The sequence below is a fragment of the Esox lucius genome, chromosome 7 (genome assembly GCF_011004845.1).
Source record: "Esox lucius isolate fEsoLuc1 chromosome 7, fEsoLuc1.pri, whole genome shotgun sequence".
Classification (NCBI taxonomy): Eukaryota; Metazoa; Chordata; class Actinopteri; order Esociformes; family Esocidae; genus Esox; species Esox lucius.
In genome coordinates this window covers 14,514,527-14,536,010 of record NC_047575.1, presented here as the reverse complement: position 1 = coordinate 14,536,010, position 21,484 = coordinate 14,514,527, and the positions used below count along the sequence as shown (strand labels likewise).

Here is a 21,484-nt window from a genome sequence, read left to right as displayed (position 1 = left end):
ATGTTTCCATGCATCTCCCATTACAGGCTAAGGCACATGGATTCAATTGCACAACGATGTATTGGAGTGTGCTGTTATACATAATATATTCTGGAATGCTCTTTTTTGCCAGACCGCGTAAGCGGAAACGACCTAGAAGAGCGAATGTCTCTTACTGACTTACTGACTACCCCTTGTTAAATAGCGTAGTAGTTAGAGACACGGACTACAGAGCAATAGGTCCCGCGTTTAACTCCCGTCACAGTCGAAACACATTATGCCTCAGGATTTGATCAGCACAGACAAAAGCTTCGCTAGCTACAACCTTCAGTAGCTACGTAATAGGAAGCCTAGAATAAAACAGTACTGGTGGCTATTAGGATTTGTTCAGGATAGACTAGACTTTGCTGACTACACGATTCTCTTGTCTTTTCACTTGATGAAAAGGTAAGTTATCGTCACCTATATTTATACAGTAGTTATTGTATCAATGTCATTCACTAATGGTTAATAAGCTGTTAAAACGGCTTGTGGTAAAAGCCATACAGTTCATAGATGCTATTTGTGGTGGAGGTAAACTTCATAAGAAACGTTACTCAGTTTAACACAATGGTAAATAATGTCTAACAAAATATTCTAACTTAGCGTGATCTTAATATACCGACACCCAGCAAATGTATAGCCCTGTGGCATAGTGGTTAGAAACACAGCCTTTCACGTGGGCGACCCAGGTTTGAATCTCAGGAGGGCAACACTTTTTATTGCAGGCCGGCTGAACTAGGCTTGCCTGGTTTCTTGTCTCATTAAAGGTTTGTGTGTGCAATCATCTACTGTAATGAGCATCTGAGTCCACACCAATAGGGCCATTTCAAACTATTCTTGAGATGCAGTGTAACTTAGGTCCACTGGAGAAAGCCAAATATACTGTCCATGAAGACTGCAATCCAGTTTCCCTGAGAAGTCATCTGCAACCCAGTTTCCCTGAGAAGTCATCTGTAATCTCTTGTAAAGCAGACAAACACTTTTTAATATTTTTCCTTTGGAGTTAATCGTAGCAAATGGAAAGAAATTGAAGATTAATGTTTTTGTACACATTTTTACCAATCGTGACTGGAGTATCCAGTAGACACAGGTACTCTGAGTATCCTTGACTGTCTTGGTCCCATTCTTTCTAGTCCTCTGAGCCCTCTGAATTGCGGTCTCCTTGATGTACTCCACAATTTGATTTGCCAGGCAGATGTTGCTTTTCAGCCACTCAATAATGTAGGCTGCCATCTACCTGGACACATTTGTCTCTGTTGTGGGCAGAAAGTATTCAGTGAATTAAAAAGGATTTGTCTTTTAAACAAATCATTTCAAAAAAATCCACAACAAATCTATTACCATGTACCTGCCTACACCCTGTCCACTGAGCGAATCAATTTTAAAGAGGTCTTTTCAACTTGGAAATGGTTGACAATGTCCTTTGCTCAGTGGGTGGGTACTGATAGTACAATTTGAAGAGTATATTGGTGTTTAGAGAGTGTTAGGTCTGCAGTTTCCACTGGAAAACCTCTTCTAAATGTTTCATATGCAATATTCAAAAATGCCTGTGGCTGGTCTGTACTGTTGCCCTGTACAACGCCATCTTCAAGAGAGAAATAATTCTGTATCGTGCTTGAAAATACAATGGTAGTAATATTGCTAGTGTTGAGATAAATAAAGTTTAAATAATGCTGATTTAATAACCATGTGTTTCTATGTTTTTGTTTTATTAAATTGTATGCTGCAGCCAGGTTAGGAAAATATGATTGAATACAATTCTTTCCAGGTTTAAAACTCCACCATACTGTTGTAATTTTCACACCTTATCTCTGGGAAGAATAGGTAAATACCGTCTTTTGTCTCACACTCACTCAGACTTTTCACCTGTCTTAGTTAGAGAGATAGGATTAAAACCCAACAATTAACATACAAATGAAACCGCAGCCTACCTGTCGCCAACCCCCTGATGTTCTAGTCTAGGTTAGGACAACAGTATGCTAATTCCTGTAAGATTTCACATCTGTATGCGAGAATCTGTTAATCTGTAACCGAAAATAACCCCAAGGGGGGAGAGTTGAGAGCATGTCCTTCCTCATTGGACAGCGAAGAAAACAACTAGATTCGTCCAACATGTCACCAAGCCAACGAAGAGCCAATAAGGAGGGTTTCTTCTCACGAGAGTGAATAGTAACCGCCTCTGGAGCGGGAGAAATAAAACGAATTGAGAAACAGAAATCTGGGCGAATAGGTGTATCTTCCATCCATCCATCTTCTCCCGCTTTATCCGGGGCCGGGTCGCGGGGGCAGCAGTCTAAGCAGGGATGCCCAGACTTCCCTCTCCCCAGACACTTCCTCTAGCTCTTCCGGGGGGACACCGAGGCGTTCCCAGGCCAGCCGGGAGACATAGTCCCTCCAGCGTGTCCTAGGTCTTCCCCGGGGTCTCTTCCCGGTGGGACGGGACCGGAACACCTTCCCAGGAAGGCGTTCCGGAGGCATCCGAAAAAGATGCCCAAGCCACCTCAGCTGACCCCTCTCGATGTGGAGGAGCAGCGGCTCTACTCTGAGCTCCTCCCGGGTGACCGAGCTTCTCACCCTATCTCTAAGGGATCGCCCGGCCACCCTGCGGAGAAAGCTCATTTCGGCCGCCTGTATCCGGGATCTTGTCCTTTCGGTCATGACCCAAAGCTCATGACCATAGGTGAGAGTAGGAACGTAGATTGACTGGTAAATCGAGAGCTTCGCCTTGCGGCTCAGCTCTTTCATTACTGCAGAAGCTGCACCGATCCGTCTGTCAATCTCCCGTTCCATCCTTCCCTCACTCGTGAACAAGACCCCTAGATACTTAAACTCCTCCACTTGAGGCAGGCACTCTCCACCAACCTGAAGTGGGCAAGCCACCCTTTTCCGACTGAGGACCATGGCCTCAGATTTGGAGGTACTGATTTTCATCCCCACCGCTTCACACTCGGCTGCAAACCGTCCCAGTGCATGCTGAAGGTCCTGGTTAGAAGGGGCCAACACGACAACATCATCTGCAAAGAGCAGAGACGAAATTGTGTGGTCCCCAAACCTGACACCCTCCGGCCCCTGGCTGCGCCTAGAAATTCTGTCCATAAAAATTACGAACAGAACCGGTGACAAAGGGCAGCCCTGCCGGAGTCCAACATGCACTGGGAACAAGTCTGACTTACTGCCGGCAATGCGGACCAAGCTCCTGCTTCGGTTGTACAGGGACCTGACAGCCCTTAGCAAAGGACCCAGGACCCCATATTCCCCAAGCACCCTCCACAAGATGCCGCGAGGGACACAGTCGAATGCTTTCTCCAAATCCACAAAACACATGTGGATTGGTTGGGCAAACTCCCATGAACCCTCCAACACCCCGTAGAGGGTATAGAGCTGGTCCAGTGTTCCACGGCCCGGACGAAAACCACACTGTTCCTCCTGAATCCGAGGTTCTACTATCGGCCGTATTCTCCTCTCCAGAACCCTGGCATAGACTTTCCCGGGGAGGCTGAGAAGTGTGATCCCCCTATAGTTGGAACACACCCTCCGGTCCCCCTTCTTAAAAAGAGGGACCACCACCCCGGTCTGCCATCCCAGAGGCACTGTCCCCGACCGCCACGCGATGTTGCACAGGCGTGTCAACCAAGACAGCCCCACAACATCCAGAGACTTGAGGTACTCAGGGCGGATCTCATCCACCCCCGGTGCCTTGCCACCGAGGAGTTTCTTGACCACCTCAGTGACTTCAGCCCGGGTGATGGACGAGTCCACCTCTGAGCCCTCATCCCCTGCTTCCTCAATGGAAGACGTGTCAGCGGGATTGAGGAGATCCTCGAAGTACTCCTTCCACCGCCCGACGACATCCTCAGTTGAGGTCAACAGCTGCCCACCTCTACTGTAAACAGCGTTGGTAGGGCACTGTTTCCCTCTCCTGAGGCGCCGGATGGTTTTTTAGGTGTATCTTATGTAGCGTAATTCATGTTGACTTATCATTTTCTATTAATAAATCTTTGTGTTAAATCTTCATTCGGACCGTAACCTCACCTTCTTCAGAGATTCTGATACACGTAAATTCTCTACACTAGCTACATAACACAATCACCACGAAATCACGTCATGAGCTAACCAAGCCAATTAGCCTAAATTAACCCACATAAGTAATATCGATAGCTAATGTGATCTGAGTGAAAGTTTACAATTCTTTGAATCTAACTAGCCAAAATGCCAATGTCATAGCTATCTAATTTAGCTAGGTAATGTTAGCCACAGTCACTAACAAAGCTATCTAAAATTATCTAACCACATGTGGAGAAATACCTTTTAGATTTAGCTATAGTCTGAAACAACGTGCAGCCTATAGTAATGATAACATTACAGTAAACTCTAGTAAGCCGGTGAGGGTAAAGGGAGCTAAATAATGTTAGTGAAAATTAGCTAGCTAAAGACAGAACAACACAGATAAATTGATAAACATAACTTACATTAGTGCTCGAGCCTTGTGCTCGAGCCTACGCTAAATGTAACTGACTGAGATTACATGTAATAGGACACTTTTTTTTTTTTTTTACCTGATTGACCATCAAATTTGTAAGTTGCAAACCCTATGCAAAAGTCATTCAGTCTATCATGATTTGGAATATTGTTATTGGATTCTTGTTTTAAAATCAAATCCTATAAGGGAAGTCTAGGAGAAATATTATAGGATTGGTTCAAATAGAACTCCTAATTACAGGGCTGAATAAAATTTTATAGGATTGGTTCCTATAAAACATATTTAAAGAGGAAATCCAATATGAAAATTCTAATAATATTCCTAATGGAAGAAATCAGATCAAGATAGAAAAGTTTTTGACTAGGGAAGTTGTATACTAGTTTTTCTGTTTTCAGTTAAAAACTGGTGATCTTTTGAAAGGATGTTAAGGTAGCAGTTTTCCAGTCAGTCATGTTACACTAGACCTAGAGAACTTGTTACCTAATCAAAGGTGAGTCTTAATTAAAGATGCAGTCTGGGACTTTAGCAAAAACATTTTGGAAACCTCTCTAATATGTTCTTAATATATGCAGACTATAATTCATAATCACTATCATACCTCACTTGTCCACAAAATTCTGTAAGCAAGGTTTTTTTATTATCTGTGCCACAAATACACTTTTAAGTACAAAAACGCCACTTTCACAACCAGTGGCCAAAAATCTCAGAGTGTGCCTTGAAGTGGGATAATTAACCCACTCCAAAATCCATAATCCAAACTTCTCAAAACTATCTTTTTACAGAACACGACCCAAACAATTACAAAATGCCTGTGACCACATGATTGGGCAAACCAAAATAAGAGCTTTTTTCACAGTAGACTAACCTACCACACCAGAATCCAATGAATAATGAAACTGTTTTTGAGTGAATACAGTTTAGTACAATTACATTCTAGACTGTAAGTGTAACTTGCTGTCAAAATGTCATTTACATTTAGATTTATTTGGTATTTGTTGCAGTTTTGTGTCTATTCTTAACATACTTTTCTGTCTAGAAAGGAACATTACCAATCTGCATTTTAATATGTTATATTGATGTTGGTTATGTATCATTTCCCCAAGTCGTTATCCAGTATATAGTGTTGCTACATAAGCCTATGCTCCCACCAGTCCCAGTTATTCGGGAAAGCTTAACTGCATACTGCCTTTCTGAACTGATTAATCTCTGAAACACAGAAGCTAAATCTTGCGTAATTTGGTCAGCTGCGCACAGAATCTGCTCACAGGAGATTACTTTCCGATCCAAGTGGCTATGCTGAAACCTAGAACCTAACACTTCAATAAATCCTATATTTTTATAATTTAACTTATAAAATGCTTGGTAACCACTGTACCACAAAACATGTACAAGTGAAAAGTCGATATTATCAAGTGAAAAGTCGATATAGTCGATGACACAGGTTTGATATTATCATATTAATATCTTTTTTTATATTATATTTCACAGTTGGGCAGTGGTGTGAATGTAATAAAATGTTATGTCATTTTAATACATTCTTATACAATTTTCTGGATTTTTGTTTTAGATTCCGTCACTCACAGTTGAAGAGTACCTATGATTACAGACATCTACATGCTTTGTAAGTGGGAAAACTTGCAAAATCAGCAGTTTATCAAATACTTGTTCTCTCCACTGTATAAGTAACTTTGTTGTTAGGCAACATTTCATTGAGGTTTTTGGGAAAGCCATTCCATCTGACAGAAGAATTTTAGGTCCTAAACTTCATAAGATGTACACCTAAAAGCCTATGTTTTTCAGGCTACTTGTTTGAACCCTAGAATTCTATCTTATGTATTATATCGAGCATCTATTTTTTCTTTTTCGAATATTGTTTAGAAGGACAGTGTAAAATGTGATTCCAGGCGCTGGGATAATTTCCCTCAAATATTGGCCAATTGCCACTAGTCACTTTACACTTTCAGCAGAACAGCAGCCTTTGGACCATAAAAGTAAAGGACACACTGTTCCCTGTTGTTTTGTGTGTTGAACACAGGCTTGCATCTCAAACTCTGTTTGAGATGCAAACAATATTACAGTGACATCCCCACCAGAGTCCACTGTATCTGGTTTATCTGAATACATACTGTACACAGATCTGGTTAGCATTACTTGTTACTTAGTGTAGGCCTCCTAGAAATCCAGTCAAGTCATTACTTGTTACTATATGTTTGTAACAACCTCCTAGAAATCCAGTCAAGTCATTACTTGTTACTTAGTGTAGGCCTCCTAGAAATCCAGTCAAGTCATTACTTGTTACTTAGTGTAGGCCTCCTAGAAATCCAGTCAAGTCATTACTTGTTACTATATGTTTGTAACAACCTCCTAGAAATCCAGTCAAGTCATTACTTGTTACTATATGTTTGTAACAACCTCCTAGAAATCCAGTCAAGTCATTACTTGTTACTATATGTTTGTAACAACCTCCTAGAAATCCAGTCAAGTCATTACTTGTTACTATATGTTTGTAACAACCTCCTAGAAATCCAGTCAAGTCATTACTTGTTACTATATGTTTGTAACAACCTCCTAGAAATCCAGTCAAGTCATTACTTGTTACTTAGTGTAGGCCTCCTGGAAATCCAGTTAAGTCATTACTGGTTACTATATGTTTGTAACAACCTCCTAGAAATCCAGTCAAGTCATTACTTGTTACTTAGTGTAGGCCTCCTAGAAAAGTGGGATGGGACAAATTAAACATCCAGTTGGTGCCCTTATTTCCTCCTAGCCCAATAACAATAAACATGACTTACTTTAAAATGTTTAACTAGCACCATGCTGCGGTTGTTTCCAGGTGTCCAGCATAAACTATCAGGACAACTGACTCAGTTCAGCCGAAACCATTAGCTTTCACTCAACCCTTAGTGGTGCAATAGTGTGGTGTATTTGAATAAGCTCTATCCGTGTGGATTTTCTGGATTTTCGTTGTTGACATTTTCTAAATATGCTTTTTGGAATCAAATACGATTAATACTTGAAGTCAATACAAAAACCCCATTCATATTAGAAGTCAATAAACAATTCAAACAAACAATCACAACCTCCTACGCAGGTTCTCCTTGAGGATGACTAGTGGTTATTTATGAATCCATTGCATAAGCACTATATGTTTATATAATAGCGTCATCGTACGTCAGTAAAGAAGGCATGTCCATAAGACTCTGTGAACCCCCCTTATTCATCTGGACCAAGCTGCTGTCCAGTCTCTTTCCTACTCATCACTCTGCAGTGTCATAGTCCTCGTGCACCAAGCTCTGACAGCCCCCAGCTCAATCTAAGACCAGTCAACCTACTCCACATGCTGTTTTGCTCTGCTGGTCCAGAGAAGAAAAGCTGTGGAAAAAATGACGGTTACGGATCATGTGTATAGTGGGATTGTCTGTTGTGTATGTGGGTAAGGTATAGTTACTGTGTATTAAAATCTATTAGCATTGCAGTTATCAGAATTACAGAGTTTAATATATATACTGTTAGAAAACAGCCACAGACACCCTGATCAGCGATTCCTGAATGAGCCATCATTAAGAGAAACAAATACGACCTGGCTACTGGCCAGACTGACAGGTGGCTACTATACACAACATCATACACTTTTTGTCTCTGTGTTAACGTTTGCTGTACTCTCTGCCATGGGATTGGGCTTCAGGTGAAAGGGTTTGGGTCGGACCGAGCTTGAATTTTCACGCCTGATAAGAACTCTATTGGAAACACATCTGAATTTAAATCTTCCTATTTCAGTCCAACACAAGAGAAAGCCTTTGTCCTGCAGTTCGATGCAACCAAACTCATTCTATTTTATAGGCTATATGTTTGTAACAACCGGGATTATAACCAGAGATTCATGGATTATGGAATAGGTTTGTTTTCTCTGAGGTGCAGCAGTATCCGATTCGTTTTCCTAGGTCGGAATTTCTCTTATGAAGAAAAGTTGCTGTTGTTGAGGTGGAAATCTGTCAACAGGCATATTTTTCAATCTGTCAATGAGTAATTGATTCAATAACTTTATTATTACAACATACACACATGAATATACCTGAAAAACATGTGTTTGCCTACACAGAGACAATAAAAAAGAGTGTTTGCATCTAAGTCTGCAGGCGCTACTTGTTTATTTGTTAGGAAACCAAAATGCTGCCAAATCGTAGAAATGGCATTTCATTTTGCTACCAACTTGCTATCGTCAGGCCTAGAACTTGCCATCTTTTTTATTCTTCTTACTTCACTGTGGAACAGGCCACTGCCGAAAATAACGGTATTTTACATTTTATGACGGTATTGAAATTCATACTTCATTTTCAAATACTGTGGTTTACCGTATTGCTAACATACCACCCAACCCTATTTTAAGCACCATACTTATACTATTATACACATAAAAAGCCTCCCCTTGCAGGTGATTTTTAATAAATAAAACCATTTAAACTGCTTACACACCCCTTTTTGCTAACAATGTCTACAGTTAACTGAAATATGTAATGTTCTTTAAAAAAACAAAATAAAAAATGTCTTGTTATAGGGGAAAATAATATAGATTTACATATATATAACCTCACCTAAAGGATTATTAGGAACACCTGTTCAATTTCCCATTAATGCAATTATCTAATCAACCAATCACATGGCAGTTGCTTCAATACATTTATGGGTGTGGTCCTGGTCAAGACAATCTCCTGAACTCCAAACTGAATGTCAGAATGGGAAAGAAAGGTGATGTAAGCAATTTTGAGCATGGCATGGTTGTTGGTGCCAGACGGGCTGGTCTGAGTATTTCACAATCTGCTCAGTTACTGGGATTTTCACGCACAACCATTTCTAGGGTTTACAAAGAATGGTGTGAAAAGGGAAAAACATCCAGTATGCCGCAGTCCTGTGGGCGAAAATGCCTTGTTGATGCTAGAGGTCAGAGGAGAATGGGCCGACTGATTCAAGCTGATAGAAGAGCAACTTTGACTGAAATAACCACTCGTTACAACCGAGATATGCAGCAAAGCATTTGTGAAGCCACAACACGCACAACCTTGAGGCGGACGGGTTACAACAGCAGAAGACCCCACCGGGTACCACTCATCTCCACTACAAATAGGAAAAAGAGGCTACAATTTGCACAAGCTCACCAAAATTGGACAGTTGAAGACTGGAAGAATGTTGTCTGGTCTGATGAGTCTCGATTTCTGTTGAGACATTCAGATGGTAGAGTCAGAATTTGGCGTAAACAGAATGAGAACATGGATCCATCATGCCCTGTTACCACTGTGCAGGCTGGTGGTGGTGGTGTAATGGTGTGGGGGATGTTTTCTTGGCACACTTTAGGCCCCTTAGTGCCAATTGGGCATCGTTTAAATGCCACAGCCTACCTGAGCATTGTTTCTGACCATGTCCATCCCTTTAATGACCACCATGTACCCATCCTCTGATGGCTACTTCCAGCAGGATAATGCACCATGTCACAAAGCTCGAATCATTTCAAATTGGTTTCTTGAACATGACAACGAGTTCACTGTACTGAAATGGCCCCCACAGTCACCAGATCTCAACCCAATAGAGCATCTTTGGGATGTGGTGGAACGGGAGCTTCGTGCCCTGGATGTGCATCCCACAAATCTCCATCAACTGCAAGATGCTATCCTATCAATATGGGCCAACATTTCTAAAGAATGCGTTCAGCACCTTGTTGAATCAATGCCACATAGAATTAAGGCAGTTCTGAAGGCAAAAGGGGGTCAAACAGTATTAATATGGTGTTCCTAATAATCATTTAGGTGAGTGTATTTGATTAAAGAAATAAGAAACGTAATCTACACACATTACCCCATAATAACAAAACACGTTTAGACATCTGTCTAAACCCTGAAATATCTACATATATATGTACATAGGCATTCAGACTTTAAATTGGGATCAGACCCATCCTGTGTCCTCTGATTATCCTTGGGATGTCTTTTAAACTTGATTGGGGTCCACCAGAGACAAATTCAATTGATTGGACATGGTCCCACACTTAATATCATGTGGGTTTTGCATGTCAAAGCAGGTCCATAGACTTCCAAGATAGTGTTGAAGCATAGATCTGGGGAAGATAACAAATCAACTGCTAAAGCATTGAATGATCCCAGGAGCACAGTGGGTTCCATCATAGTGAAATGGAAGAAGTTTGGAATACCCAAGACTCTTCCTAGAGCTGGCCATAGAGACAAACTATGCAAAAAGGCAAGAAAGGCCTTGGTCAAAGAAGTGACCAAGAACACAATAGCCCCTCTATAAAAGAGTTTCAGAGTTTCTCTGCAGAGATGGGAGAACCTACCAGAAGGCCAGCATTTTCTGCAGCACATCAATCAGGCCTTAATTGTAGAATGGCTGGACGAAATAAACTACTGAGTAGAAGCATATGATACCTGAAAGACACTGAAAGCATAAGGAAAAACCTTCTCTGGTCTGATGAGACCAAAATCAAACTATTTGGCTTGAATACCAAGCGCTACATGTGATGAAGCATAGTGGTAGAAGCATCATACTATGGGGATGCTTCTCAGCTGAAGGGATAGGAAGATGGATTAAGGGAAGGCTAGTTGGAGCAAAATACAGAGGTCCTTGTAGAAAACTTGAACCAGAGTGCAAAGGACCCCAGACTGGGGCGAAGACTCATCTTTCAGCATGACAATGACCTGAAGCACACAGGAAAAACCACACCACCACAAGTCTATGAATGTCCTTGTGGGGCCAAGCCAAAGCCTGGACCCCATTGAACACCGATGAGGAGAAGACTGCAGTTCCTCATTTTCAACAAATTGGCACAAACTTTTGTTTTCACTTCGTTGTTATGGGGTGTTCTATGTACATTGAATTTGCAACCCCCAGAGCGGATGTTAGCAGATTTAACACTCATCCATTACCCCTGTTCCCAGCCAACATAGATACTTACAGAAGGAGCTGCTTTCGTCCCTTGTGCCGTCCATAGCGCCATCTGGATTCATCTGCAGGTAGTATCCATGCTGACTGTAAAGCCTGGTCACAATGCCTTTCAACTGGGGCTCTGCAGAGGAAACAACTTTATTAAGGGGGCTCCAGAGGAACTAGGAGTTGCATAGGAATGGTTAATAGGAGGCTGTCACTCAGAACCACAAGGCAATGCTTCTTTAAGGTTGCAACAGAGATTATACAACGTGTTTTCGATGGGAACACAAATTACATTGTTGTCAATGCAATAAAGGTTGTATTCGCATGACTGTGTAAAATGAGTTAATAAAGAGACAAACTGATAAACATCAGCTCATCATTCTCTTCCCATTGTCTCATGGATTTTTAGCATTTTTTGGGGTCATTGGAGGTGTTAGTCAAGTGAAAGAGAACGAGTGAGCTGGTCTTCACCATGAAAGTTACATCAGCATCACAGGATAAGAGCAGGAGGTGAGGGAGGTGTATTAGAAGCAGTGAATGTTTGATGAGCAGGGTCCCTGCTGTCTACTTAGTGTTCATTTAAGAAACAAGACAGAAAAAATATCCTTGCAGCTCTGGGGCATGCAGACATTGAGTCTGCATCTGTTCATTTTAAAACTCCTCTTCCCAGAACATAGAGTGCCCTCCTCACGCTCCCTGTTCTGCAGGAGGCTGACATTGTCTTGGTGCAGTGGGGCCGTGTCTTACTGGTCAGTCACTCTCGGTTATAAAGAACAGTCTGGTCAGGACAAGCTAGTGAGTTGTTTCTCTTCCACAAGCAGCTTTAATAAGGACATGAAACATGGTTTATAAGGAAGCCCCTGGAAGACAGCAGTTCATATGGGAGCTCTTTGTAACCTGCTCTTCCTCTGTCATCTCGTGTCAGAGCATCCCCCCGAGAGCCAGCCAGCCAGGGCACTGCGCAATTCACTGGCCTTTTTCCTCACATTCAGGACTGGCACAGGTTCCAGATCAATACACAGATCCTGATAAAGCACCCCAGATAGTCTGTCTGTACCTCACAGTTTTTTCTGTCTGTCTGTCTGTCTGTGTGCGTTTACTATGTGATTTGAAGTATGGTATTTCCCATAAGACATGAGCTATGAATCCCATGGTTACTTCCACGCTACATCACATACTCTCTCCCCTCTTTAATCTCTCTCCCTCTCTATCTCCCTTACTTACGCTCTCTTTTTATTTATTCTCTCTCTCCTATCTATCCATCTCTCTCTATCTTCCTCTATCTGTCCATATTCCTCTCTTTTTATCTTTCTCTCTATCCCTCTCTCTGTTTATCCCTGTATCTTAATCTATCTCCATCTCATATCTTGTGAGTTATGTGGGCATTCATCCTCGCCAATAACACCATATATCACCGAATCATAGCAGGCAAGCAGTCCATAACACATCCCTGAGGATGTTTGTGTGTGTGTGTGTGAGAGAGATTGGAAGAGGAGGGAGACAAGTCAAACAACAGGGGATCAAAGAGAGAAAGATAACAGGACCATTTAATTACGAAAAAGCCTGGCTGTGTGGTGCAGAGACTGAGCATTTAGGAAGACAGATGTTCAATATACAGCTCATGCTAGATAGGGTTAATCAACACCACATCCTGAGCGAACACATCTGAAGTTTCACTTCCACCTAGCCTGTAATCCCGGCACACTACTCTACTTAAGCAATATGGGGTGAGGTATATGACCAATATACCACGGCTATGAGCTGTTCATAGATATAACGCATCACAGAGTGCCTGGACAAAGTGCTTAGCCATGGTTTATTGTCAATACTGGCAATATATCACAAACCCCCAACATGCCTGTTTGCGAATATAAACTGGTTATCAACACAATTAGAGAAGTAAAAAGTGTTGTGTTATCATGCCAGAGGTATTCGGTGTCATATACCACGACTATCAGCCAATTAGATTTGAGGATTCAAACCACCCAGTTAAATTACAATATACATCTGATGTTTAACTTCCTCTTGAACAGGGCCTGCTGCCTTCACACACTGCTATACAGCACAATAGCCTTTATGGAGAAACATTTGTGTGTTCAAAATCCCTAATACCAGCTGGATGATATTTATATTTGCATACAATTCACACACATATACACCCCACCAAAAAGGACAGAGTTTGAATATGTTGCACAGTTATGTATAGATGTGAAGGTGGAAGGCTCTGTCAGAAAAGGATAGTCAGACAAAGAAAATCATAAAAACATAGAGCTTTTGGGAAAGGAGAGGCGCTTTAATCCTAATTTAACTGTACTATACAGAAAGAACATCAATAAGGATGGAATATGAACAGTACTTAAATTATATTCATGTTTTTTTCTTTGTTTTACCCAAACAATATCTGTAATACTTAATATAATAAATATGCTGTCTATATCGCTTCTGTAATTTCTCATGTGTATTTTATGTGCACCCCAGAGAGCACAGCAGCTGCATGTACAATAGCTAATTGGTGGAGTAATAAACGAAACTTTCAGGCTTCTGTTAACACGGAACACAACAGCAATAACCACCACCCATCAAACATGCTGTATTACAGATGTGAATGAGGAGCCACTGGGGCTTTTTCCAACTCTAGGAGATGTTGGAAGGGCTACCGGGCATCTCTCTCCGGGAATATGAGGTGGCTCACTCTGCAAGTGCATAACATCAGTGGATTTGACATAGCACTTCACTGGACTCTTCAGACCAGAAAACGAGTGACTGAGGCTGTGTATTTAGAGGTTTTCCAAGAAAGAAAGAAAAAAAGCAAAGAAGACAAAGCGGGAGAGAGAAACTAGGAAGAGAGGAGGTTAAGAAGGACATTGTGAATGAAAGCGAGACAGGGAGAGGCAGAGCGGGAGGGAAAGAGAGAGACGTCCAGGGGGAGGTCTTTACTGGGCAACAGAGGGAGAGTGATGAGTGGAGAGGCAGTGTGGCAGTCAGTATCCAATCCCAGGCAGGCCTGTTACAGATGGTCATTATGTCACACTTTAGCCTTCCCCAGAGAAGACCACCCTAGAGGGGAGAGAGGATGGCTGGGAGGCAGCAGGACATTTAACCCCCCCAGACTGAGTCTGACACATGCCCACAGTTAACTTATTCAGTTCTTAGTATATCTCAGTATGGGCAAGCATGTTATTTAACAAATAACCCTGCATTGACTGTTCACCAGTATGGTTAAAATAACCCCTCACTGACTGTTCACCAGTATGGGTAAACTAACGCTGCACTGACTGTTATTCAGTATGGTTAATCTAACCCTGCACTCACAGTTCACCAGTTTGGTTAAACTAACCCTGCACTGACAGTTCACCGGTATGGTTAAACTACCCTGCACTGACAGTTCACCGGTATGGTTAAATTACCCTGCACTGACAGTTCACCGGTATGGTTAAACTAACCCTGCACTGACAGTTCACCGGTATGGTTAAACTAACCCTGCACTGACAGTTCACCAGTATGGTTAAACTAACCCTGCACTGACAGTTCACCGGTATGGTTAAACTAACCCTGCACTGACAGTTCACCAGTATGGTTAAACTAACCCTGCACTGACAGTTCACCGGTATGGTTAAACTACCCTGCACTGACAGTTCACCGGTACGGTTAAACTAACCCTGCACTGACAGTTCACCAGTATGGTTAAACTAACCCTCCACTGAGTATTCACCAGTATGGTTAAACTAACCCCTCACTGACTGTTCACCAGTATGGTTAAACTAACCCTGCACTGACAGTTCACCAGTATGGTTAAACTAACCCTGCACAGATAGTTCACCGGTATGGTTAAACTAACCCCTCACTGACTGTTCACCAGTATGGGTAAACTAACGCTGCACTGACTGTTCACCAGTATGGTTAAACTAACCCTGCACTGACTGTTCACCAGTATGGTTAAACTAACCCCTCACTGACTGTTCACCAGTATGGGTAAACTACCCTGCACTGACTGTTCACCAGTATGGTTAAACTAACCCTGCACAGATAGTTCACCAGTATGGTTAAACTAACCCCTCACTGACTGTTCACCAGTATGGGTAAACTACCCTGCACTGACTGTTCACCAGTATGGTTAAACTAACCCTGCACAGATAGTTCACCAGTATGGTTAAACTAACCCTGCACTGACTGTTCACCAGTATGGTTAAACTACCCTGCACTGACAGTTCACCAGTATGGTTAAACTAACCCTGCACAGATAGTTCACCGGTATGGTTAAACTAACCCTGCACTGACTGTTCACCAGTATGGTTAAACTAACCCCTCACTGACTATTCACCAGTATGGTTAAACTAACCCTGCACTGACAGTTCACCAGTATGGTTAAACTAACCCTGCACAGATAGTTCACCGGTATGGTTAAACTAACCCCTCACTGACTGTTCACCAGTATGGGTAAAGTAACGCTGCACTGACAGTTCACCAGTATGGTTAAACTAACCCTGCACTGACTGTTCACCAGTATGGTTAAACTAACCCTGCACAGATAGTTCACCAGTATGGTTAAACTAACCCTGCACTGACTGTTCACCAGTATGGTTAAAGTAACCCCTCACTGACTGTTCACCAGTATGGTTAAACTAACCCTGCACTGACAGTTCACCAGTATGGTTAAGCTAACCCTGCACAGATAGTTCACCGGTATGGTTAAACTAACCCCTCACTGACTGTTCACCAGTATGGTTAAACTAACCCTGCACTGACAGTTCACCAGTATGGTTAAACTAACCCTGCACAGATAGTTCACCGGTATGGTTAAACTAACCCCTCACTGACTGTTCACCAGTATGGGTAAACTAACGCTGCACTGACAGTTCACCAGTATGGTTAAACTAACCCTGCACAGATAGTTCACCAGTATGGTTAAACTAACCCCTCACTGACTGTTCACCAGTATGGGTAAACTACCCTGCACTGACTGTTCACCAGTATGGTTAAACTAACCCTGCACAGATAGTTCACCAGTATGGTTAAACTAACCCCTCACTGACTGTTCACCAGTATGGGTAAACTACCCTGCACAGACTGTTCATCCGTATGGTTAAACTAACCCTGCACAGATAGTTCACCAGTATGGTTAAACTAACCCTGCACTGACTGTTCACCAGTATGGTTAAACTACCCTGCACTGACAGTTCACCAGTATGGTTAAACTAACCCTGCACAGATAGTTCACCGGTACGGTTAAACTAACCCTGCACTGACAGTTCACCAGTATGGTTAAACTAACCCTCCACTGAGTATTCACCAGTATGGTTAAACTAACCCCTCACTGACTGTTCACCAGTATGGTTAAACTAACCCTGCACTGACAGTTCACCAGTATGGTTAAACTAACCCTGCACAGATAGTTCACCGGTATGGTTAAACTAACCCTGCACTGACTGTTCACCAGTATGGTTAAACTAACCCCTCACTGACTGTTCACCAGTATGGTTAAACTAACCCTGCACTGACAGTTAACCAGTATGGTTAAACTAACCCTGCACAGATAGTTCACCGGTATGGTTAAACTAACCCCTCACTGACTGTTCACCAGTATGGGTAAAGTAACGCTGCACTGACAGTTCACCAGTATGGTTAAACTAACCCTGCACTGACTGTTCACCAGTATGGTTAAACTAACCCTGCACAGATAGTTCGCCGGTATGGTTAAACTAACCCTGCACTGACTGTTCACCAGTATGGTTAAAGTAACCCCTCACTGACTGTTCACCAGTATGGTTAAACTAACCCTGCACTGACAGTTCACCAGTATGGTTAAGCTAACCCTGCACAGATAGTTCACCGGTATGGTTAAACTAACCCCTCACTGACTGTTCACCAGTATGGTTAAACTAACCCTGCACTGACAGTTCACCAGTATGGTTAAACTAACCCTGCACAGATAGTTCACCGGTATGGTTAAACTAACCCCTCACTGACTGTTCACCAGTATGGGTAAACTAACGCTGCACTGACAGTTCACCAGTATGGTTAAACTAACCCTGCACTGACTGTTCACCAGTATGGTTAAACTAACCCCTCACTGACTGTTCACCAGTATGGGTAAACTACCCTGCACTGACTGTTCACCAGTATGGTTAAACTAACCCTGCACAGATAGTTCACCAGTATGGTTAAACTAACCCCTCACTGACTGTTCACCAGTATGGGTAAACTACCCTGCACAGACTGTTCATCCGTATGGTTAAACTAACCCTGCACAGATAGGTCACCAGTATGGTTAAACTAACCCTGCACTGACTGTTCACCAGTATGGTTAAACTACCCTGCACTGACAGTTCACCAGTATGGTTAAACTAACCCTGCACAGATAGTTCACCGGTATGGTTAAACTAACCCTGCACTGACTGTTCACCAGTATGGTTAAACTAACCCCTCACTGACTGTTCACCAGTATGGGTAAAGTAACGCTGCACTGACAGTTCACCAGTATGGTTAAACTAACCCTGCAATGACAGTTCACCAGTATGGTTAAACTAACCCTGCACAGATAGTTCACCGGTATGGTTAAACTAACCCTGCACTGACTGTTCACCAGTATGGTTAAAGTAACCCCTCACTGACTGTTCACCAGTATGGTTAAACTAACCCTGCACTGACAGTTCACCAGTATGGTTAAACTAACCCTGCACAGATAGTTCACCGGTATGGTTAAACTAACCCCTCACTGACTGTTCACCAGTATGGGTAAACTAACGCTGCACTGACTGTTATTCAGTATGGTTAATCTAACCCTGCACTCACAGTTCACCAGTATGGTTAAACTAACCCCTCACTTACTGTTCACCAGCACGGTTAAACTAACCCTGCACTGACAGTTCACCGGTATGGTTAAACTAACCCTGCACAGATAGTTCACCGGTATGGTTAAACTACCCTGCACTGACAGTTCACCGGTATGGTTAAACTAACGCTGCACTGACTGTTATTCAGTATGGTTAAACTAACCCTGCACAGATAGTTCACCAGTATGGTTAAACTAACCCCTCACTGACTGTTCACCAGCACGGTTAAACTAACCCTGCACAGATAGTTCACCAGTATGGTTGAACTAACCCCTCACTGACTGTTCACCAGCACGGTTAAACTAACCCTGCACTCACAGTTCACCGGTATGGTTAAACTAACCCTGCACAGATAGTTCACCGGTATGGTTAAACTACCCTGCACTGACAGTTCACCGGTATGGTTAAACTAACCCTGCACAGATAGTTCACCGGTATGGTTAAACTAACCCTGCACTGACAGTTCACCAGTATGGTTAAACTAACCCTGCACTGACTGTTCACCAGTATGGTTAAACTAACCCCTCACTGACTGTTCACCAGTATGGGTAAACTACCCTGCACTGACTGTTCACCAGTATGGTTAAACTAACCCTGCACAGATAGTTCACCAGTATGGTTAAACTAACCCCGCACTGACTGTTCACCAGTATGGGTAAACTACCCTGCACTGACTGTTCATCCGTATGGTTAAACTAACCCTGCACAGATAGTTCACCAGTATGGTTAAACTAACCCTGCACTGACTGTTCACCAGTATGGTTAAACTACCCTGCACTGACAGTTCACCAGTATGGTTAAACTAACCCTGCACAGATAGTTCACCGGTATGGTTAAACTAACCCTGCACTGACTGTTCACCAGTATGGTTAAACTAACCCCTCACTGACTGTTCACCAGTATGGGTAAACTACCCTGCACTGACTGTTAACCAGTATGGTTAAACTAACCCTGCACAGATAGTTCACCAGTATGGTTAAACTAACCCCTCACTGACTGTTCACCAGTATGGGTAAAGTAACGCTGCACTGACAGTTCACCAGTATGGTTAAACTAACCCTGCACTGACAGTTCACCAGTATGGTTAAACTAACCCTGCACAGATAGTTCACCGGTATGGTTAAACTAACCCTGCACTGACTGTTCACCAGTATGGTTAAAGTAACCCCTCACTGACTGTTCACCAGTATGGTTAAACTAACCCTGCACTGACAGTTCACCAGTATGGTTAAACTAACCCTGCACAGATAGTTCACCGGTATGGTTAAACTAACCCCTCACTGACTGTTCACCAGTATGGGTAAACTAACGCTGCACTGACTGTTATTCAGTATGGTTAATCTAACCCTGCACTCACAGTTCACCAGTATGGTTAAACTAACCCCTCACTTACTGTTCACCAGCACGGTTAAACTAACCCTGCACTGACAGTTCACCGGTATGGTTAAACTAACCCTGCACAGATAGTTCACCGGTATGGTTAAACTACCCTGCACTGACAGTTCACCGGTATGGTTAAACTAACGCTGCACTGACTGTTATTCAGTATGGTTAAACTAACCCTGCACAGATAGTTCACCAGTATGGTTAAACTAACCCCTCACTGACTGTTCACCAGCACGGTTAAACTAACCCTGCACAGATAGTTCACCAGTATGGTTAAACTAACCCCTCACTGACTGTTCACCAGCACGGTTAAACTAACCCTGCACTGACAGTTCACCGGTATGGTTAAATTACCCTGCACTGACAGTTCACCGGTATGGTTAAACTAACCCTGCACAGATAGTTCACCAGTATGGTTAAACTAACCCCTCACTGACTGTTCACCAGCACGGTTAAACTAACCCTGCACTCACAGTTCACCGGTATGGTTAAACTAACCCTGCACAGATAGTTCACCGGTATGGTTAAACTACCCTGCACTGACAGTTCACCGGTATGGTTAAACTAACCCTGCACAGATAGTTCACCGGTATGGTTAAACTAACCCTGCACTGACAGTTCACCAGTATGGTTAAACTAACCCTGCACTGACTGTTCACCAGTATGGTTAAACTACCCTGCACTGACAGTTCACCAGTATGGTTAAACTAACCCTGCACAGATAGTTCACCGGTATGGTTAAACTAACCCTGCACTGACTGTTCACCAGTATGGTTAAACTAACCCCTCACTGACTGTTCACCAGTATGGGTAAACTACCCTGCACTGACTGTTAACCAGTATGGTTAAACTAACCCTGCACAGATAGTTCACCAGTATGGTTAAACTAACCCCTCACTGACTGTTCACCAGTATGGTTAAACTACCCTGCACTGACAGTTCACCAGTATGGTTAAACTAACCCTCCACTGACAGTTCACCAGTATGGTTAAACTAACCCTCCACTGACAGTTCACCGGTATGGTTAAACTAACCCTGCACAGATAGTTCACCGGTATGGTTAAACTAACCCTGCACTGACAGTTCACCAGTATGGTTAAACTAACCCTACACTGACTGTTCACCAGTATGGTTAAACTACCCTGCACTGACTGTTCACCAGTATGGTTAAACTAACCCTGCACAGATAGTTCACCAGTATGGTTAAACTAACCCTGCACTGACTGTTCACCAGTATGGTTAAACTACCCTGCACTGACAGTTCACCAGTATGGTTAAACTAACCCTGCACTGAGTATTCACCAGTATGGTTAAACTAACCCTGCACAGATAGTTCACCGGTATGGTTAAACTAACCCCTCACTGACTGTTCACCAGTATGGGTAAAGTAACGCTGCACTGACTGTTCACCAGTATGGTTAAACTACCCTGCACTGACAGTTCACCAGTATGGTTAAACTAACCCTCCACTGACAGTTCACCAGTATGGTTAAACTAACCCTCCACTGACAGTTCACCGGTATGGTTAAACTAACCCTGCACAGATAGTTCACCGGTATGGTTAAACTAACCCTGCACTGACAGTTCACCAGTATGGTTAAACTAACCCTACACTGACTGTTCACCAGTATGGTTAAACTACCCTGCACTGACTGTTCACCAGTATGGTTAAACTAACCCTGCACAGATAGTTCACCAGTATGGTTAAACTAACCCTGCACTGACTGTTCACCAGTATGGTTAAACTACCCTGCACTGACAGTTCACCAGTATGGTTAAACTAACCCTGCACTGAGTATTCACCAGTATGGTTAAACTAACCCTGCACAGA

The 21,484-nt window shown here is 42.7% G+C and overlaps 1 protein-coding gene across 2 annotated transcripts in view; it reads right to left on the bottom strand.

Annotated features, from left to right (window-relative positions):
* Window positions 1–21,484, bottom strand: part of LOC105024603 (fibroblast growth factor 11) — an 83,349-nt gene that overhangs the window by 20,905 nt on the left and 40,960 nt on the right. Inside the window, exon 2 of one of the 2 annotated variants that reach the window (XM_010894648.3) lies at window positions 11,460–11,570. The exons of the other annotated variant lie outside the window; for it this stretch is intronic. Coding sequence (XP_010892950.2) covers window positions 11,460–11,570 — 111 coding nt within the window. The remainder of the gene's footprint in view (window positions 1–11,459; window positions 11,571–21,484) is intronic. 2 annotated transcript variants of the gene reach the window in all.